Source organism: Simochromis diagramma, unplaced genomic scaffold (genome assembly GCF_900408965.1).
Source record: "Simochromis diagramma unplaced genomic scaffold, fSimDia1.1 OVJJ01000293.1, whole genome shotgun sequence".
Taxonomy (NCBI): domain Eukaryota; kingdom Metazoa; phylum Chordata; class Actinopteri; order Cichliformes; family Cichlidae; genus Simochromis; species Simochromis diagramma.
The window spans coordinates 3,187,651-3,209,510 of record NW_024386801.1 but is presented as its reverse complement, the minus strand read 5'-3'; the positions used below and the strand labels follow the sequence as shown (position 1 = coordinate 3,209,510).

The 21,860-nt window shown below is 40.1% G+C and overlaps 1 protein-coding gene across 1 annotated transcript; it reads left to right on the top strand.

Annotated features, from left to right (window-relative positions):
- Positions 1 to 1,567: 1,567 nt before the first annotated feature.
- On the top strand, positions 1,568 to 19,734 carry si:ch211-106e7.2. The gene is made up of 4 exons (XM_040025152.1): positions 1,568 to 1,853; positions 14,214 to 18,289; positions 18,911 to 18,961; positions 19,064 to 19,734. Exons 2-4 carry the CDS (start codon positions 14,260 to 14,262, stop codon positions 19,174 to 19,176), a joined length of 4,194 nt encoding a protein of 1,397 aa, XP_039881086.1. The 5' UTR covers positions 1,568 to 1,853; positions 14,214 to 14,259; the 3' UTR covers positions 19,177 to 19,734.
- The last annotated feature ends 2,126 nt before the right edge of the window (positions 19,735 to 21,860 follow it).

Here is a 21,860-nt window from a genome sequence, read left to right as displayed (position 1 = left end):
GAAACAGCTGAGAAGAGGGACGGGGGAGAAGGGCAAAAACCAAAAACCAACAGAATGAGCAGAAAAAGAAAAAAGAAAAAGAAGAAGAAAAAAAAATGCATATATCAGTCACCTGGGTCACCTGCTGAGAAAGAAAAAAGAAAACAAGCAGAAGAGAACAAGAGTAATAGAATAAACAACTAACCCTACATCACAATGATATATGGGAATATGACAGTAAATACTAAATATTATATTAGCATGCTCACTCTTGATAAAAATAGCAACTACTATTTTCCACATGAGAATAATATTTCTTACAGTAGAATGACAAACTTCAAATTGTTTGGAAATGGCCTTATAGTTGTTCACATTTTGCTTAACCCATTTGAATTCTCCAGACCAGCAAACTGCCAAAACCGTTGTTTTTCTGGTCACACTTGTTGGCAATCACTTAATCAAGCTGATTTTATTAGCAGCACCTGGCTGCTATTATCCCCCCTGGATATCCCCTGCTATTATTCTTGTGGAAGTAGTAAGGTTGTGGTTAATTTTCACTTCCTGCTTCTGCATTTGCAGTTTTTGTTCAGTCTGCAATGATGCATTGTAAGATGTAAAAAGATGGACCCTTAGTCCCCCTCCTCGATTCAGAGGTGTTTTTTTTTTCATTTTCATGTTAACGGCCTCCTTGACTTCCTGCTCAAATCCGAGGGCCATTTACATGAAAAGGGAAAAACTCTCTAAACGGCTGCAAATCACCATCTTACGATGATGTGATTTCAACCATTCCCCAACTTTCTGTGAGCTGTACTCATGGTCGTTGACCAATGGTCAGAACAATTTGCATAATAATGATGAAGAAACTGATGAAATGTTTCTTCCATTGAAAAAAACGTTACGTCCAGATGAACAGAATCAACTTTTTGGGATTTCTTTACCTGGATGATTGAGCATGCATCAAGATGTAGCAACTGTTTGTTTCTCCCTGAGGAGAGCATGAGGCAAATCTGTTTGCTACAAGTGGCTGCAGTGTGTGTTTAGCTCTTGTTAGTCATTGTACGTGTGCGTAAGGGGAGAGTGCAGGTGACTGACAGATTTGTGTAGTTTCTGCATTGATGTGGACACTGTACCAGTCTGATGTGGTGAAGGAAGAGCTAACCCAGAAGCTCTTGAATTGATTTGCTTTGTCCCTTTGGTCACAAGCTCTGGGTGGTGCTTCGAAGAATGAGATTCTCTGGAGAATTAGAGCTCAGTCCCTTAGACACGTTTACGTTTAAGGTTTCCAGAAAAAAAAAACAGTTTCAAAATGCATGAAAAGCTGAAAGGTGCGTTTAGTTGTATTAACTAATTATTGTGGAAAGTCACTAAATATATCATAAATCACTACAATCATGCTCTCCCCTACATAAACTGCCTTTATAGGTTAAAAGTATGGGTACGGGTATAATACTGGCCCTGTATTTGGTATGGGCTCCAAAATCTTAATTTTGGCACAGCACTGTTGCTGGGACTGCATCGACTTTCCGAGTGGGAAAGATTCAAATTCCGACTGGGAACTCGAACATTCGTACTTCCTCTGGGCGAAGATGAGTCGTGGTCCTGTTTTGTGAAGCCACACGTGTTCGTCGGGGTCCGCCTCCTTCGATGACGTCTCCGACCCGCCGACACTCATAAGCAGAGGGCGTTAGCGCGAGATGAAAAAGTTGAATCTCCATGGCGTTTAACCAACCCCAGGAGAAGGACTAAAACTTTCCCTTATTAAACCCGGATGTGATATGGATGAAATCACGCCACTTCCACAAACAGAAGCTGTTTTATCCAAGAGGATGCGGACTATTTGAAACCGCTGCGGCTCAGCCAGAATTCGTGAAAAAGTAAGTTTCTCAGTTGCTCATATACTCAAGTACAGTACAGATGTTGTGTAGTGTACGCTGCCAGCACACATGAGTGAAGCTGTGGATGAGCATAATAGACTACATTAAAGTTTAATATTAACATCCGACGTTACTGATCAGCGTTAAAACCGGATGTTACTGAGTTTTACGATTTTTAAGAAAGAGTAAAGCACAAATGTAAGCCTTGCATTGAAAATAAAGGCACAACCTTTTTAAGCGTCGGGAGAGCCGCCAGTTTAGTTGGAGGGCTACATTCAGCAGCGTTATGTACCTAAAATGTAAAGTCGGCTGACTGTCTGAATATACTGCATCCAGCGTCGCGTTAACGTTTCGCTAATGCTGGGCTTACACTGTGCGATTTTCTTTCTTTTTTTTTTTTTTTTTTTTTTTCCAGTTGCGTATTCAGCTTCTGCTCAAACTGCACGATTGACTCGCAGGGGTTAGAAGTTGGTAGGTCACGATGCAGGGTCTCACACTATACGGCCCGATGCTCGGATGCGACCTGAGTGCTCACACTGTGCGTCCATAAAAGGAAGGTTATAACAGAATTCCTGTCGCTCGCTCTCCCTCTCTTTCACTCACACAGACACGCACACCACCACCATCAACTTTGCTAAATTGCTAATGGAAAAACACTGATCAGGCAGCTGGGATTGAGCAGCAATGTAAATCCAACTATTTTCACGGTTGTTGTGATAATTTTGTGAAGCCACATCGAAAAGGCTCGGATGAGCTTGCCACAGTTCTACAAGTTGTGCCTCCATCGCTTGTGTCCAGATCACACGCTGCACCGCTGTGCTGCGCAGTCTTTTTCGCTGACATTTGTGTTTGCGCGTTCGCAGTGTGAGAAGCTGCGGTGACACCCTCACGACGGTGACCGTCGAAATCCTCACGACCAAGCGATTGGTGATCGGGAGCTGGTCGTGAGGTGTTAATCGCTTCTCGTTACCCCACGTATACTACACGATGCACGACGCACGATGAAGGCCAAAATCGGGCCGATCGCCAAAACGGTCGCACGACTCAAAAATCGGCTCAAAATGGGCCAAAAATCGCACGGTGTAAGCCCAGCATAAGGGGAGTGTCGGACGAGCTCTAACATCTCCAGCACATCCCGAAGTGTGGACTCTGGTAGCCAGTCAATGTCTGAAAATGATGTTTTATGGTCTCTGAGCCACTCTCTGATCACTGATGGCAAACCCCTGATCATTCACTATTGCTCTGTGGAGGGAAATAAATGTTGTTCGTAAAATTACATTAAAAATAAAATTCGTGTTTGCACAAGTTAACCCCAGCTACCTTTCTCAGGATATTAACTGCTAAAAATGCATTATTTTCTAACCTCTTCAGATAACCAGTCACCACAGAGCAAGAACATTTGATGATGAGGTTTACTGTGCTTTGCCATAATTATTTTTTCTATATTGACCTGATACCAAGTAAACACAGGCCGATACTCCAGGGTACCGTCAAAATATAAAGGCAACTTGTATATGGGAGATGAGTGTCATTCCTTCATGCATGTAGACGGTGATGTTGTGTGGAGTGGGAAGGCTTGAGTGTTCTGTAGCCTTGACATGATCACTACCAACAATACTCTTTTCCTGGTCTGTTGAATAACAGTCTGTTTAGAATCGGCTATTTACCTCTTAAGGAAGCATGTTCAGAACCTCAAATCCTACTTTATACTGCATACAGATTTGTTAAGGTGCCTATGTGTGCTTGTGTTTTTATAATATTAAGGATCTTGATTGATACTTTATTGTTCTCACTGGGAAATCTGACTTCAGTTCTATAAATCTGTGTCAGCTTATTTTAGGCTCTCTTTGATTCTGTTGGGTAGAGGGACAAAAGCCTTCTTTAACCCATTTAGTTTGTACTGTCACACTCTATGCCTTCTTCCTAATGGTGCCAGTGCCCAGTACAGGATGTAGGATGGATCACAAAGAATTCTGTGTTCATTTATGTGCACACTGGTCAGAAACTGGTTGAAGTACTCAAACCTTAATATACTTGTGTTCAAAAGACTCTTAGTTGTGAGATAAGTGCAACATTAATTAAATATATGAGGCAGTTAGTTGACCTAAAATGAAGAGTGTATTGGTATTATGCGTGTGATCTTCCTGTGTTTTAATAACCTTTACCTTAAGATATGAAATTATGATCTTGCGGTATAACTGAGCTGTATACATACCTTTTGAAATAAACACACTAACTAGTTAACGATTAGTAAATTGTAATATTATTCACACAAATAAAATGGGTCAAGGATATTATTAGATTAGATTATACTTTGAATGCAAAAAACTGATGTAGGTCAACATGGATATACAAAGTGTATCTACTCCTAAAATATTCAACACACTCCTAATATGCATCTGTTCTGAGAGCACCATGAGACACAATGTATGGAACAAAAGCATCATTAAACCTAAGAGCAGTAAAAACTATTCAATTTGCTTTTTATTTGCATAGTGACCTGAATCAGTGAACCCATGTTGTCCAAGTGAAGATTTGTCTTCCACGTGTATCATGAACAGTTTGTTAGTGTATACAGTGGGGCAAAAAAGTATTTAGTCAGCCACCGATTGTGCAAGTTCCCCCACCTAAAATGATGACAGAGGTCAGTAATTTGCACCAGAGGTACACTTCAACTGTGAGAGACAGAATGTGAAAAAAAAATCCATGAATCCACATGGTAGGATTTGTAAAGAATTTATTCGTAAATTGGGGTGGAAAATAAGTATTTGGTCACCTCAAACAAGGAAAATCTCTGGCTCTCACAGACCTGTAATGTCTTCTGTAAGAAGCTTTTCTGTCCCCCACTCGTTACCTGTATGAATGGCACCTGTTTGAACTCGTCTGTATAAAAGACACCTGTCCACAGCCTCAAACAGTCAGACTCCAAACTCCGCCATGGCCAAGACCAAAGAGCTTTCGAAGGACACCAGGAAAAGTATTGTAGACCTGCACCAGACTGGGAAGAGTGAATCTACAATAGGCAAGCAGCTTGGTGTGAAAAAAATCAACTGTGGGAGCAATCATCAGAAAATGGAAGACATACAAGACCACTGATAATCTCCCTCGATCTGGGGCTCCACGCAAGATCTCATCCCGTGGGGTCAAAATGATCATGAGAACGGTGAGCAAAGATCCCAGAACCACACGGGGGGACCTGGTGAATGACCTGCAGAGAGCTGGGACCAAAGTAACAAAGGTCACCATCAGTAACACACTACAACGGCAGGGAATCAAATCCCGCAGTGCCAGACGTGTTCCGCTGCTGAAGCCAGTGCATGTCCAGGCCCGTCTGAAGTTTGCCAGAGAGCACATGGATGATACAGCAGAGGATTGGGAGAATGTCATGTGGTCAGATGAAACCAAAGTAGAACTTTTTGGTATAAACTCAACTCGTCGTGTTTGGAGGAAGAAGAATACTGAGTTGCATCCCAAGAACACCATACCTACTGTGAAGCATGGGGGTGGAAACATCATGCTATGGGGCTGTTTTTCTGCCAAGGGGACAGGACGACTGATCCGTGTTAAGGACAGAATGAATGGGGCCATGTATCGTGAGATTTTGAGCCAAAACCTCCTTCCATCAGTGAGAACCTTGAAGATGAAACGAGGCTGGGTCTTCCAACATAACAATGATCCAAAACACACCGCCCGGGCAACAAAGGAGTGGCTCCGTAAGAGGCATTTGAAAGTCCTGGAGTGGCCTAGCCAGTCTCCAGACCTCAACCCCATAGAAAATCTGTGGCGGGAGTTGAAAGTCCGTGTTGCTCGGCGACAGCCCCAAAACATCACTGCTCTCGAGAAGATCTGCATGGAGGAATGGGCCAAAATACCAGCTACTGTGTGTGCAAACCTGGTAAAGACCTATAGTAAACGTTTGACCTCTGTTATTGCCAACAAAGGTTATGTTACAAAGTATTGAGTTGTATTTTTGTTATTGACCAAATACTTATTTGCCACCCTGATTTACGAATAAATTCTTTACAAATCCTACCATGTGGATTCATGGATTTTTTCCACATTCTGTCTCTCACAGTTGAAGTGTACCTCTGGTGCAAATTACTGACCTCTGTCATCATTTTAAGTGGGGGAACTTGCACAATCGGTGGCTGACTGAATACTTTTTTGCCCCACTGTATGTGTGGCTCTGGTCAATCCTCTGTACCTTTGCTAGTTCATGAGGATGGTATCATTAAAAACTGGTGGTAAGGGGGGATCCTTTGAGAATGTAAGCCACTGCCTAGTATTATTTACTAGTAAATAATTGTAAAAGTATGGGTGTTAATTTGCACCCATTCTTTTAATAAATGTTGACAACATCTGGCTTTGTCTTTGTTCCAATGGTTTTAGGGCCACTGGGAAATGTAGCAGGTTGTTGTGGGACCTGTTTCGCGCCGTCTCCTGGGAACACACAATCTCTGTGTTATCAGTGTCTTGGCACTTCAGTGTGAGTGGGTGATGTACTGTGTTGAAGGACTCCTGATTCAAAAGCTCTGGTTATCAGTTGTTTTAATTCTCATAGTTTTGTTGCACTTCACAGAGTTAAGGACCTCCAAATGTTGTCTGACAGAAGGAGCAAAAATACTGTGACATAAAATGTGTGCAGCAGTTGTTTTGTTTAGCAACCAATGTATGCTGTCAGTCATCCAAGTCATGGTAGTTGTAAGTGCTTGAGTTGAAGGCTCCTGAACTTCTTTTGAGGTTCTTGAAAATGTTTTACCTCTTAATATAAAGGGTTCTGCAGTTCTAACAGCTGATGGTGAGTCAAAGATTGTTGCAAGAGCTTGAGGGGAAAAAAAAAAAAAAAAAGAAGACAACTGGACTTCTTTTGAGATTCTTTAGTTCTAAAACTTGCTGAAACAACAATAGCTATGTTAAAATGCAGCCAGGAGGCGTTTTTGTCTGAAAACGCTCCACGTCCACACTGTTTTCAGTCGTTTTCACAGAGTTGTGCGTCCACATTGAAACAGCCGAAAATGCTTACGTTGCAGTACTGCACATGCGTGAAATGCAAGACTATTCCAACTACCTAATTTCTGTCTACCATTTATTTACTTTCTGGCTCTTTGAAACGTCGCAGAAAAATGTTGAGGAAAAGCAGAGAGTTTTTTAAATGGACTAACAATGAGGTGGACTTGTTGCTGCGAGTAACATACAAAGTTGCAAAAGTGAGTGAGAATTAAAGAATTTGAAGAAAAGCTATCTGGAGCATGTACAAACTGATATTAATCTTTAATAGGGCTGTCAAAATTGAGAGCAAACAAAACAACTGCGGTATAATGCCTTCCGCTATCTTAGTTTAATTGGTCACATGACTGCATCACATGACTAAATTGTGTCATCGTTTTCGAAAAGGCTCCGGGTCCGCTGTCTACACTGCGACGCAGGGCTGCACGATTAATCGTTAGAAAATCGCGATCTCGATTCATACTTATGTGCGATCTCATTTCCAAATGACAACGATTTATAAAAAAAAAAAAAAAAAAAAAAAGAGACAACGACGATTGTACCGCATTTTGATCCGGGACGTACTCTGCTTGAAAACAAGCGCTCACTCTTCCTGCTCAACAAATGACAAGGGCGGAGCCTTATACCACGTGATACAGAAGCTGTGCCGTGTGATGCTAAAATTAGCAGGGGAAAGAACAACGGAGAGCACGTCAGGGATGACGAGAAAGTGACAGGAGAAAATCTGTCCCGGTCAACCACCCAAACACCAATAACGGGAACCTTATACAGCGCTTCCCTATACACGTCGAACTCCCGCAGGCACAAAGAAATTACGGAGGCTATCACTTATCACCTGACAAAGATATGGCTCCCATCAACACTGTGCAAAACGAGGGATTTAGGAAAATGATCAACACCCTAGACAAACGCTACACAGTGCCGTCCTGCAACTATTTTTCTATTGTTGCACTACCTGCTCTATACACGCAGTGTCGAGCAGCGGTGGAGACGGAATTTCAAGCAGTTCAACATTTTGTGGCAAAAACAAAATGTGAGACATTTGTTGTTTTTGTTTATTTATTGTTTTTATGTTCAGTCTCAACTGTTACGAAGTTGATGTGCAGTTAATAAGTGCAATAAATATTTATACTGGAAAAGAAAATCGTGATCTCAATTCTAAGCCAAAAAATTGTGATTCTCATTTTATGCAAAATCGTGCAGCCCTACTGCAACGTGAAAACTGCGTTTTCAAATGTATCCACTTTGTCGAGCGTTTTCAAAACGCTGCACTTTCCTTGACCGAAAACGCAGTCTCAGTGTGGACGGAAGGCCAAAACAGAGAAAGAAAAAGATGCGTTTTCATATGAAAACGCATTAGTGTGGACATGGTTTCAGTCTGCATGCCAACAATCCTTGAGCAAGCTACAAACCCCAAATTGGTCTCCGATGGATCCAGCTGATAGCCACAGTTATCGATCATAGCTGAATGGGGCATGTTGTATCACATGGATTAGAAACGAGCTACATAAAAACAAATCCATTTGCTATTTTAAAAATGAATGAAAATCTTAAAGTTACAAATGATAATTAATGTATTGGTACAACTAGCCCTCTGTAATAATTTAAAGATCCTCTTTTGTTTGAAGTGACAAAAGACCAGCAGTGTTTACAAACTGAGGTTGAAAAAGGAAAACCTTCCTTAAATAAAGCGAAATAAAACCTTTTCTTTACTTTTTTTTTTTTTTTAATCAATCTAGTCCCAGACATCTGCTGTATATGGATCAAACAAACTCAAGGTTTCTTAACATAAATTTATATTTATTTTAAAAGGTACTCTTCATATTTGTAGCTTGAGAAACCTGGAAAAAGCGCCTCACCATCATGATGGAAAACTACAACCAAGAATCATAAGGATACCCGAAAGCCTTGGATTGAACATTATGTCCAAACACGAATAAACACTCTTATCTTTTTTTTCAAAGCATAAAAATGCATGTTGTTACAAGATGATTTCCATTTCTATAATTGATATGTTGCTATGCTACCACATTGTACAGTTCAACCTGCTGCCCCAGCATGCAACAATTAAGCCTCATTTTCATTAGTACAGGGGTAGGCAACCTTATGTGCCATCTAAAATGTCCTCGGAAGTCAATGTGCCATATGATTGCATTAGCAATAAATTTAATAACGCTCTATATTAACAGTTACACACTATATAGAACCACTTTATAGAATTTGTTCGCAGATGTTGGCAGCTATCAGCGAATAGTTATCAGCTATTTTGAAACAAACAAACAAACAAAAAAAAAAAAAGACAGCAAATGGACTGTACAACAGAAAATGCAAATGCTATTTATGATCCCCTCACAACATTGATAAGAAAAATAAGGCAATATGGCATGTTGGTTAAAATAGGGATACACATGTTAATGTGATCTCTGGTCTCCCACTCAGAGATACAGGTCTCAGATTGTCCAGCATTCAGACGGCTACCTGAGGACAGTCTTGGTGTGAGAGAAAATCTGCTCACACAGATACGTTGAGCCAAATATAGTCAGTAAAGCCTCTGCAATGTTCTGAAGACAGTTAAACTTATTTTTAGCCAATTACAAACTGAATCTTGTAGTTGGGGTTGTTAGATACTGTCATTAAGAAGCGGCATAAATTTTTGTTTTTTTAATGCACATTCTCAGATTAATTCACTGCGTGTCGTGCCCAGGGCTGGACTGGGACAAAAATCGGCCCGGGCGTTTTGACTACAGAACGGCCCACCAGGTATTAAAGCCATAAAGCCTTTGAATGAAAACAGATGCTGTGGTAACAGTGATGTACGCCGTCTTGTTGGTATATGTATGATTTCTATACACGCTACATCAGATGAAAACTTTGGTTGTAAGATTCAGATAATTATTTAATAAAAGCTAGACATTTTAAATGAGAATAAGAAAAAAGTATTTCTTTGTGCCCCCCTTTCCTTGTTAATGCCCTACCTGGCCCCCTGGCAACACTTTGCTAGACCTGCCCCTGCACAGTTACCAGCTGTCAGCTACACAGAAAAGCATCCTGGTGTTATTTGTCTCTCAGAAACAGTTCATAACTTCCCTTCAACTCATTCATGTTAAATTAATATTAAATAAATCCTAACAACAGCTGATCAAGCTTAAAGGTGCTGCTGTTGTTTAGCACGACATCCGCTGGTTTCCTCTTTCTGGTGCAAAGGGGGCGATAAACAAACAAGAGAGAAAAGCCGATCAGCTGATCATTGATCAGTTTCATGATTGATGAGAGAAGAAGAGGCAGCTGTGCAGCGTAAACTCCAGCTTTGTGTCTTTTTCCATTGTAGCTGAAGTCCGGGACAAACTGTTCCTTTTCAGCTCAATACGAAACGCGTAATATTTTCTCTGAATACGAGACGATTCCGTTTTTTATGGGACGGTTGGCAACTCTAATAACCTTATGAATAAAATAAAGTTCACTATCAGTAACATCATAGCACCCACCCAGCTGTATATAAACTCCGTCATGCTAGCTAGCACGCAGTACGAGTTATTGTAACTGACTGTGAAAAGTCAGCACAACGAAAATAAACCACACCTAAACTTGGTTTATATCTGACCCAGATAGACTGCAGGTCATAACTTCTTACCTGAAGTTCAGTTCACCTGACACTCGGACCGGCGGCCGCCTCGGGTCTCTCCTCCTGCCTCCCCTCCTGCCTCCCCTTTCCCTCATCCACCTGCTGGCCTCTGTGGAATCTCCGCTGTAGCCACCACCAAACAACTGAGTTATTTTAACACATCGACCAGCATCTGGCCAATCCACCACCTCTTATTGTTTATACCATTACAAAAAATCGGCCCATAAAAACGAAAAATCACCCGGTATGCCCGATGGCCAGTCCAGCTATGGTCGTGCCATCAGTTTACCCTTCGCGTGACAGCCACAGCTAAAATGTGATGTCATCAGACTGCATGTGACCGGCTAGTCATTAGCATCACTTGATGAGTCGTGAGAAGGTCTCGTGCACGAAAATCAATACCGCCATTTTTGAAACCCAGCAACGGGGAAATGGTTGCAAAAAACACCATGTTCCCCAAGGGTTCATGTTAGAGTCAAATTGTTGAATGTTGTCATTGTGTTTCTTAAATTTGTAAAGTCTTAGTTCAAGCAGTAGGATCAAAGACATTCCTTTGTCTCTGACCACCTCTCCAGCCAATTTGGTGCTGGGGGAGGCTTAGGGAGGTTTTATTGTAGATAGATCCTATCTGAAAGATCTGTTTCCTGTGCTGTAAGCTTCCTGCTTTTATGACACAAACGCACCCCCATGACTGACACACACACACACACACACACACACACACACACACACACACACACACACACCCCTTTATAGCATTGGAGGGCTGCCCTTTGGCACCCCTCCTCCGTAGTCTTCCACTGCTCTCTCTATTGTTCATCCTTGGGTTGCCCTCCTCCAGGCTTGTACCTGTGGCTTCCTGTCTGGGGGTGGGTGTTGGCAGTTCTTCTGCCCTGCACCCCAGCCCTTTGTTCATAATCCAAGACTATTTTTCTATATGTATTCTTACCTCCTAACAGTCGCCATATTATAATGTTGCAAATAATCACAAACTCTGCAGTCTCTCTAACTCCAATGTATACCAAGCAATCTATTATTATCAACAGTACTAATGGAAAAGGAGTTATAGGGGATGGCACTGGCCACAACAGGAGATGACTCTGTCCCTTCCTGTAAAGTGCAGTGGTGCTTTTAACCCAGTCCACTTTATGTCCCACTTCCTCAGTGTCTTACTCTTACCCCACTTTTCTTAGACAGTTCTCTTTTTTTTTTTTTTTTTTTTTTTTTTTTTGGTTTTACCACACCCAAACTCAACCTTGGTTCATTTCCTGTTATGTCCTTTTCTGACAGTTCCTCTTTTTACCTATGGATGGGTATCGTTTAGGTTTTATCCGATACCTGTGCCAAACCGGTACTTTTGAAACGGTGCCGGTGCTTGGCAATGGAGAACACAAACTTTGTCCAAAAACCTCTTATGTTTTTATTTTTAGCAGTCTTTTTTTTTTTTTTTTTTTTTTTTTTTTCCTGCAAAATGATAACCAAGTTAGCCTTTTCTGCCATGGGGGGTTGGGAAGCGTATCTGTACCCGGAAGGTCGCCAGTTCGATCCCCGGGTTCTCTGTCCTGGTCGTTGTGTCCTTGGGCAAGACACTTTACCCTACCGCCTACTGGTGTTGGCCAGAGGGGCCGATGGCGCGATATGGCAGCCTCGCTTCTGTCAGTCTGCCCCAGGGCAGCTGTGGCTACAACCGTAGCTTGCCTCCACCAGTGTGTGTGAATGCGAGAGTGAATGAATAGTGGCATTGTAAAGTGCTCTGGGTGCCTTGAAAAGCGCTATATAAATCCAATCCATTATTATTATGAATAAATTAAACACTGAAAAACGCCAAACAATATCTAATAATAATTTTTACATTATCTAAGTGACTTGTATATCATGTTTAACCTGAGTAGCGAAAGACCGCGGGGGTTTGAAAATGATGTGCCGGGAGTTTGCTGTTCTCGCCGGCGCTGATATTTGAAGTTTACACAGCTCGTCTGAACTCGCCTGAAAATATGTTAAAAGTTTATTTTGTGATCCAGAAAGAGTAACAAGTGTAATATTAAAACTAAGTAGCAGTAGCAGTAGCAGTAGTAGTAGTAGTAGTAGTAGCCATTGCTGAAAACTGGAATTGGCTGGGCCAATCTGGGATATGTTTGTGTTTTGTGGTTTGGTTTTGTTTGTTTGTTTTTTTGTTGTTTTTTTTCCCCCAAATTTTGTTGTCTGGGTGGAAAATCGGGAGATTTTTGGGAGGGACACTGAAATTTGGGATTCTCCCGGAAAAATCGGGAGGGTTGGCATGTATGGCATACAGTAGGTCAGCAGAGGGAGAAATGTAAACTGCCACTTTAAGGGAAAAAAATTATTTGGTGTATTATTTGCAGCTTTAAACCATATGCTACAGCTTCCTTATTCTTTGCTGGAAGTGTGTAGAAACTAGGTTATGTCCTTCTCAATGTCTACATGTAGACGGGTCTGGCAAACTCCCATGTGCACTTGAATATTCTCAAGGATAATGCACTGGTCCAGCATTCTGCAGCCAGAATGAAAACTGTATTCCTCCTATATTTGGGTTTCCACTAATGTACAAACTCTCTTTTCCAGTACAATAGTATAGACCTTCCTGGAGAGGCTGAGGAGTGTCTTTCTCCCTCATAGTTGGTAGGGGTGGGGGAAAAAAATCGATACTGTGTAGTATCGTGATATTTTGTTTGCTAATAATGTATCGATACAGGGACAGCAGAAACCGATATTTTGTTACAAAAAGGTTTTTGTGCTCTGACTTCAGAGCATGTTGATCCTTTTTCTGAGCAAGAATCCTGACATTCCTTTAACTGTCCAAATGTGTTTAACTTTTTTTGGCAGCAATAAACATGACAGTTTACTTATTTTAATTTAAGACATGTTTTATTTTAAGTTTAAATAAAAAAGTTTTAATGTAAAAATTATATTTTGTTTTAATTTACTTTCAAATTCTTCAGTTGCTGAAGGGGCTACATAGTTTTCATAAATTGCATAGTTCAGAATAGCTATAATTGTACCAGATGGTTGCATTCAGTTAAGTTGGACTAGACTGTAATACAAACCGTTCAGTTTGTCAACAATAAAACTGACTGAAAATGAGAGAGAGACTGAGTGCGAGACTTTGATATTAGATAAAACGAATATTGATAAAGTTTACCTTTATGTACAGAATCTGAATATCGCAAAATATTTTTAAAAATTGCATTAATATCGTATCGTGGGATGTATGGTGATTCCCACCTCTAATAGTTGGGGGACTGAAGGGTGTACTCCACCTTAAAAATGGGGACTACCACCTAGGGCTGCTCATTTAATCGAATTTTAATCACGATTACGATCTGGGCTTTCAACGATCATTAAAAATGACTGAGCCGATTATTAGCCCCTCCCTCGTGCTTTACTCTCGAGCTGCTCCGTGTGGCAAATCGAGCGCACCTCTCTGCATTTCGAACACGTGTCACAACAATTATATATTATATATATATATAACTACTTATTTAATATAAGCTTTCACAACATGCCACTAATAAAAGCCACTCGCCTGACAGGTTACCAGAATTTTTTTTTTTTTTTTTTAAATGTTGGAAGAAAACTTGTTTGTGCAAAAAGCCATGTTTGCACAAACAACTATCCTGTTTATTTATTGTACTTCTGGTCAATGCTTCTATTGCTGATAATTGGTTAGAAACTTGTTATTTTATTTATTTATTTTTTATCCTTTTTTTCAGGATCATTCCCAATTGAACCCACTACAAACCTTAACGGAGGAAGAAGATGCAGTCCTGTACATTGATGAATGGACAACACCAGCAGATTAGACAAGCCTCTCAGCCCTCGCAAGCTGCTCCTTATCATGCCCATGATGGAACAAGAAATCTGCAATCTTGGACTCCAAAACAAAGCATTCACTATCAAGCAAGAAACCTAGGAGTGCAAAATGCACACGCTGAACATTTCCCTTTGCACAATGGAGCTTATTCTAACAGACAAATGTCAAATTTGCAGACTTCTGCAGGAACTTATCAGGAGGTTTCTTCTCATGGTATGTTATTTAACTATATTCAAAATGTATCAGCTAATAAGCAAAGTGGAAACCCATCTTTGCCAGCATCTGGATTTCAGATTCCCACTCTGCAAGACTGTGATCAGAATTCATCAACTCAGGGTCCACCTAACCAGATGAACTCAAACACTACATATCCCCAGCAAGGCATGTCCACTCATTGGAAAGAGCCACTGGTTGTTAATGAGAGACAAATGATTGGAACACAGGATAGAACTGTGACTAATATCCAGCATGTCAGTGTTCAGCAGGGCATGCAACAGAATGTGAATGGAGACTTGACAAAACCCATTTCAGCGTACACTACACAAACTACCTCATTTCCACCTGAACGTGGTTTATGTACCAGCACTATGATGTCTGGCTCTGAACAGACTGTGTACCTTGTTCCGAACAATCAGGTTCAAAGACAAAGCGGCACTCAGCATGGATTCTCTCCTGTCAACTCACAGAGTTACAATATGGGAACCTCTCAGACTTCAGGAAACAATAACATTGCAACATATCCACCATCAAGTGCACAGAATTCTTACTTTTCCAGCACCAGCCACAAAACTCAGCAACACTCGGCTCAGCACCAATTAAGAAACAACAATGGGATCAAGACTGCCACCTACAGTAACTCAAATTTTTATAAAAAGTATGAAAATATTAATTACTCTGCAGAAATGAGAGGGCGTCAGATAAAAACTTATAAACAACAGAAAGTGATCAGGCACTCATTAAGTGCAGATGGTTTAAATAATTCATGCACTCCTGGGTTTGATGGTTGTCGTCGTCCTCCTCCACCGTACAGCTATGCAAATCACAGACAGCAGCAGTATGTCAGAACGACCACAATGGTCTCATCTAATCAATCTAATATTCAACCTGGGACTTTGGCTACCCCTAAAACTTATAGTAACTTGAATTCCATCAAGTTATTACCCGGCCATTCTGGACAGTCTTTACCTCAAAGCACTCAAAATGTAATGTCAAGAACACAGCACGCTGTAAGTACACCCCATCAGCAAACCTGTGTACCTAACGGTTTCCACAAATCTGCTGCAGGAAATGAAAGAAGCCCAAGTAACGAAATTCATCCTAAAAAGAACTGTAGCTTAATTGAATTGTTGCTTTGTTCATCCCTGCTGCCGGAATCTGTTGACAGCAAGACACAATCATCAGTAGCAAGCAGTTTTGAGATGCTGTCATCAGTCCAGTTAAATGACAGCTCCATTCACTCATCACCTGGAAATGCCAGCACCAAAGCCATTGCTGTTGTACAACCACTGCCATCACTGGAAGGTCAGCTTCACAATGACCATGCTTCTTGTGATTCCACAGCAGGAGACTCTTTAAACAACCCTAAGGAAACTTTTGTTTTAGATACCACAGCAATTAACAAAACACTGCCATCTTCAGAGTCAGGGACACAAAACACAGGAAAACAACCTGAACTGGATGTTAATGTTCAAAATTCAATTCCATCCCAAGAATCAGTATGCCAAAATTCTCCTGAAGACCAAAGTGGGATCCAGACACTTTCAACATCGCCCGTTTCTGATCTTTCCGCACTCCCAACATCCCCATGGACATTATTGGCACTAACGAAGTTGATAAAAGATGCAGAAAAGAATCAGAAAGAGCTCAGCGATTTGAAAGAATTACACACTGCACAAAAAATTATAGACCTGTTTTGGGAGGGAAAACTTGAAACACTGCAAATGTACTCATGCAAGGTAGGCTTTCTCAAGGATTTAGAAGTTAAAGAATTCTGCCAAAAACATTTAACAGCCAACTCTGTTGTACTGTTGCAGGTAGATGGCAATTTTGAGGAGCAAATGGAAAGCTACCATGTCCTCAAAGACAATGAAGTATTTTCAGAATCGCCTTACAAATCATCATGGTTGAATCTAAATGAGCAGTTGGATGAAATAGACAAAGAATTTGGTTTCCCATTGTCTCTGAAACATCACACTTCATTGCTTGAGAGTGATGGCCAGAAAGATCAGATGCACATCAACAACAGTGATCCTGCAATTATGAGTAAAGTGCCAAGCAAGATCTTGCCATCAACACATTTTGAACCCGTTGATTCAAATGAAGGAAAAGAAGCCACCACACTCAAACCCCCCTCCATTCAAACTCCCTCCCCTAATCAGACAGATGATGCCAGTGACCCATGTTTGTCCCTGAAAATCCAAGTTATGCCTCCAGAAGAAGCCAGACGTTACCATGAGCAAAGGGAAAATGAGATGCCACAAAGTATGGATGCAGAGAGGGTCGTAAGTAGTTCCACGGAGAGTGAGACACCTGATAATACAGAGTCCACATCGTGGGAATCAAAATTGGAAACTGTGGAAATTGGCATAAGTCAGTCGCTTTGCTGTCTTACAAAGCTGTTGAAAATGACTATAGGATCAAGTACATCTTATGATTGTAAATGCCACAGCCAGAAAGAACAAAAGTTTGGAAAAGGGTTAAAAAATACCAGTGATAGTGGCGAAACAGTTGTACTAAAGCACAATAACCAGTTTGGGAAGGATCCAGTAAAGGACAAGGAGAACACTGATGATCAAGTTGTGACATTTAGTGGTTCTGAGCTTTGCAGCTTTCTTGGTCAAACCATAGATTTGACTGAAGTTGATGACCAACCTCAATCGCCTTCTGAACAAAATTCTAAGAACCACTCCAAAATAGCCAATACCAGTCATTCAGGTATTATAATTATAAGTGATGAAGATGAAGATCTCTCCAGTGGTGAAAATGAAATTCTTAGCCAGAAGACAGATCTTGCCATAAAGATGTCTGAACCTTACGATAAGTGTGGACAAGAACGACCAAAGTCTACAGCATCGAGTCTGTCAGGTGCTTCAGTCAGTACTAACAAAGCTGAAACTGAAAAATTCTGCAGCACTGAGACTGAGATTGCCATCCAGATCCTGGATCATGGCAGGAGTTGTGAAGAAGCTTTAGATGTGCCAGTGTCACCTTTGGAAACCAAAGAGCAATCTCAAATCTGTGCTGAAGGTGACTTTAAAGTATCTGTCAAGCATAAAAAAATCAAAAGAAAACACAAGAGACTCGAATGGGATGATGAATTTGGTCCACCCCAAAAGGAATCAAAGAAATGCAACTCACCTGTTGATCTTAATTTAGAAAATGCCCTTGATGATGTTTCAAAGTGTGAAAAGGAGCCTGCTGTTGAAGCTGAAGCTCTCAATATAGACTCAAAAAGAACTGCAGAACTGGTGCTGTTTGGCTCAGCTCAACAAGACAAGTGTGCTTTAACTGGCAGCAGAAAAGCCCATTCCCGTTTTGTAAAGGGTGCATCTAAGGCAGCACACCTGAGGCCTCCAGAAGTTCTTACTGTCAATCTCAACCCTTTGAGTAGCAAGTCCAGTGACATGGTGTACAACAGGAATTATTCAGTAAAACAGCTAATTCATGACAAATGGTGGAGAAGTTTTCAACAGACTAAAGCTAGTCACAAAAAAAAACGTAAACCTCGTTCTTACTCTGTTGCCGGGGGTATCTTGATGAAACGAGATGGAACTAAGGAATCCCGGAGTCTGAAGACGCTTGGAGAGGAGAAGAAGGATATCACCGCTGATAATAAGAGGTGTTCCTCTAAAAGTGAAAGCCAAAATGCCAAACCTTGCCAGGAGCACATAGTCTTGAGGTTCAGTGTTCTACCCAGTAACTTTGACCTCAAAGATGGATCCAGTGGCAGGAAGCAATCCACCAATCCCGTTTCAGGTAAATACCATAGATAGAGGGGGTACCGTTATTCTAATATTGCCCACAATGAAGTTGATTGGATTATTATTATTATTATTATTATTATTATCATCATCATCTTCTATTGAAAAGAATGGATCACAGAAGGCTGATTTTTGGTTTATTTTGGTAAAAACTGTGATCTCTCCAGATGGTGCAGCCCCATTCTTTTTGGTAAAGATCCAAATTTATGAAGCTAAAAGTTCCAAAGCACCAATCATCTACTAAAAATATTTCTTTAAAAATTTAAAATTTCAATGCTTTATTGTAATTCACGTGTAACGCCTCAGTTTTGTTTTTATTTTTTTTTTTTTATTTTTTTTTCTTTTTTTTTATTTTTTTTATTGCATGTTAGAAGGGTGATTGGCAAATATATTGTTGGAGTGTCTACATAAAGCAGGGACATTCAACATAAATTGACCCAGAAAAGACTAATGACATCTCTGCTCCTCGATGGGTCATAGTTGGAGTGGGATACTAGTGTCTTGCAGATTAGAGTGGTGGTAAACATGGGAACTGGAAAGTACTGTTTGTTTGTTCTTTTTCTTTGAGACGGACAACAAAATTTATTTTAAGGAAATTTTGAATCTGTCTTTCCAGAAGAGCCAGAGAAAGAGCAGAGCGCTGCTACAGCTGCCACAAAACCGAAAGGTAGCAACTACATCTGAAGCATACATCAGTTCTTATTCTGCCTTTTTAAAAATGTTATTAATTAGGCTGTTTTTTTTCTAATGGTTATTAATTACATCATAGGTAAATGGAGTTCGAGTCTGCAGAAGAATCGACCTCGGCCTATTCCCAAGACCTTCAGTCTCTTCCACGAGTATCAGAAGAAATACAAGGAGCGCTCTCACTCAAAAGATTAATAATGTGAAAGATGTCTCTTCTCAGGGAATACTTTTCTTTTTTTCATTTTTTTTTTTTTTCATTTAAGACATTTAGTACAAAGATTCTGACTAAAATTATGCCTTTGTGTTTTTTCTGCAGTGTATATACAAGCAATACATTAAGGCTGTGTAACCTTTTGTTGTTTACATGCCTGTAAAAAGCATTACAGTCATGGAGCAGGAGTAGTTACTGACTTGTGGGATGTGGGAACTTGGCAGCCTTTACAAATTTGTTCAAGTGATGACATTCTGTTCGTCATTGATTATTATTGTGTCACTGCTCCTCGTCGGTTCACCACTGTACTCGCGACAGAGATGAAAGAAATACATGGTATTTGCTGTCGGTGCAGTTCTGTTTAATGAGCTGAGAAGCTCTGAAGATGCATGACACTGCATAGTTTGTCTTGTGTCTGTGCATCAGAGAGTGCATGCAGACTTTAGATAGTAAGTCCACATGTTCAGAGCAATGTTCAAATTAACAAGTGATATCCATGAAAGGGGGGGTGTAAGTCTAAAATCTTTTTTTTTTTTTTTTTTTTTTTTTTTTTTTTTTTTTTTTGACAAAAAACTTGACTTGTAACATTTGCATTGTGAGTTTTTTACTGTTTTTCTACACTTTCAGTATCTGTACTTTAACCATTTTTTTTTTATTTTTTATTTTTATTATTGTTTCTACTATTAAATTATCTATTTTTTAATGTGGTTTTGTCTTTGCCTAAACTAATAGTAGGTATTATAGTAGATTGATTTATAAGCTGCAACAGTTGTTTAGCATTAAAGGGAAATGGCGTAGTTCCTGGAAATAATCTGAAACAAACCCAAATTACAGGAAGTTGAAGTGGCCATTAACGGTTTTATTCTGCTCCTTGCAACGATCTTCTTTGTTGATCTTATTGTATTGTTTGATATCAAATCAAAAACGTTTATGAACTCCAGGAAGCTCTGATAAGTATGCCCAATAATAAGGCTCCAGGTCCAGACGGCTTTCCTGCAGAATTCTACAAAGAATTCTGGTCGATTCTAGCACCAGTTTTCTACAGAACGTTGTTGGAAATTAAAGAAAAGGGCAGACTTCCATCAAATATGAATTCTGCAAACATTAATCTCCTGCTAAAACCAGGCAAAGACCCTGTATATCCCTCAAGCTATCGTCCAATATCCCTTATAAATGTAGACCTTAAAATAATCTGCAAAGCTCTCTCAAAGAGACTGGAGAAAATAACCCCCCTCTTAATTCATCCTGACCAAACTGGTTTCATAAAAGGTAGGCACTCATCAACAAATACACGTAGATTACTTAATTTGATAGACTACTCATACAGTAAAAACCTAGAAACTACAATATTCTCTTTAGACGCAGAAAAAGCATTTGACAGAGTTAACTGGAAATTTCTATTTGCAACTTTGGATCCTCTTTCATAAACTGGTTAAAAATATTATATAATTCCCCAACAGCTTGTGTTAGAACAAATGACCAGACATCCTCCAGCTTCTGTCTCTTGAGGGGCACCAGGCAGGGATGCCCACTCTCCCCTTCACTGTTTGCAATTTTTATTGAACCACTAGCAGCAGCAATTAGACAGAATTCAGTAATTAAGGGCATAAAATGCAAGAACGTGGAACATAAAATCAGCCTTTATGCGGATGATGTGTTACTCTTTCTCCAAAATTCACAAACCAATATCTCTGGGGTGATTGAATTGATAAACTCTTTTGCAAGAATATCAGATTACTCAATTAACTGGTCAAAATCTACAGTTCTACCGATTAATTGCTCCCTCCATAATTCCTCTTCTACACCACTGCAATCGGGAAATATAAAATATTTAGGTATTAATGTTTCTCCCAAGCTTGCAGATCTAACTAAATTAAACCATATCCCACTTTTAAAGAAGGTAGAAGATGATCTGGCTAGATGGAAATGTCTACCCATATCACTTATGGGAAGGGTTGCCGTTATAAAAATGATGGTCTTACCAAAAATAAATTATTTATTCTCAATGATCCCAACTAAACCGCCACAAGATTGGTTCAGATCTCTAGATTCATGTATGTCCAAATTCCTTTGGAAAAATAAACCCCCATGTATAAGCTTAAAAACACTACAAAAGACCAAGGATAAAGGAGGACTAGAACTGCCTAACTTTCAGCACTACTTCTTAGCCAACAGGCTTCAGTTTATCTCAGGATGGCTAAAACATACCCTCTTAGATGAACCTTGGCTAGATGTAGAACAAGCACTTTGCAATAATCTAGAGATCTCAGACCTACCATTTATCAGCTCAAACATCCAACGACATGAATGCTTTAAAAGCATCAACATCAGCTCTTCTCTGACAGCATGGTGGGAGTTTCTAAAATTGACGGCGTCTTCATTAATCCCATGCAAACGTACACCTATCTGGAACAACCCTGACATATTACAAAACAATAATATGATAAACTTTTCAGATTGGAGTGGTAAAGGAATCAAATATTTAGAACATATACTAGAAGGAACAGAATTTATTTCATTTGACGGACTAGTTACACAATATGGGATCAACAAGAAAAGATTTTTAGAATATCAACAAATTAAATCCATAGTAAAAAAGAAATTTAAACCGGGTCAAGTTGAACTACAAACACCACCAAGTGTGGTTCAATTTCTTACTCTTAAAACC

Coding starts and splice junctions, on each gene's coding strand:
- si:ch211-106e7.2 (XM_040025152.1), top strand. CDS start 14,260: ATGCAGTCCTGTACATTGATGAATGGACAACACCAGCAGATTAGACAA. Junction 18,290..18,910: donor ATCCACCAATCCCGTTTCAG/GTAAATACCATA, acceptor CTGTCTTTCCAG/AAGAGCCAGAGAAAGAGCAG. Junction 18,962..19,063: donor AGCTGCCACAAAACCGAAAG/GTAGCAACTACA, acceptor ATTACATCATAG/GTAAATGGAGTTCGAGTCTG.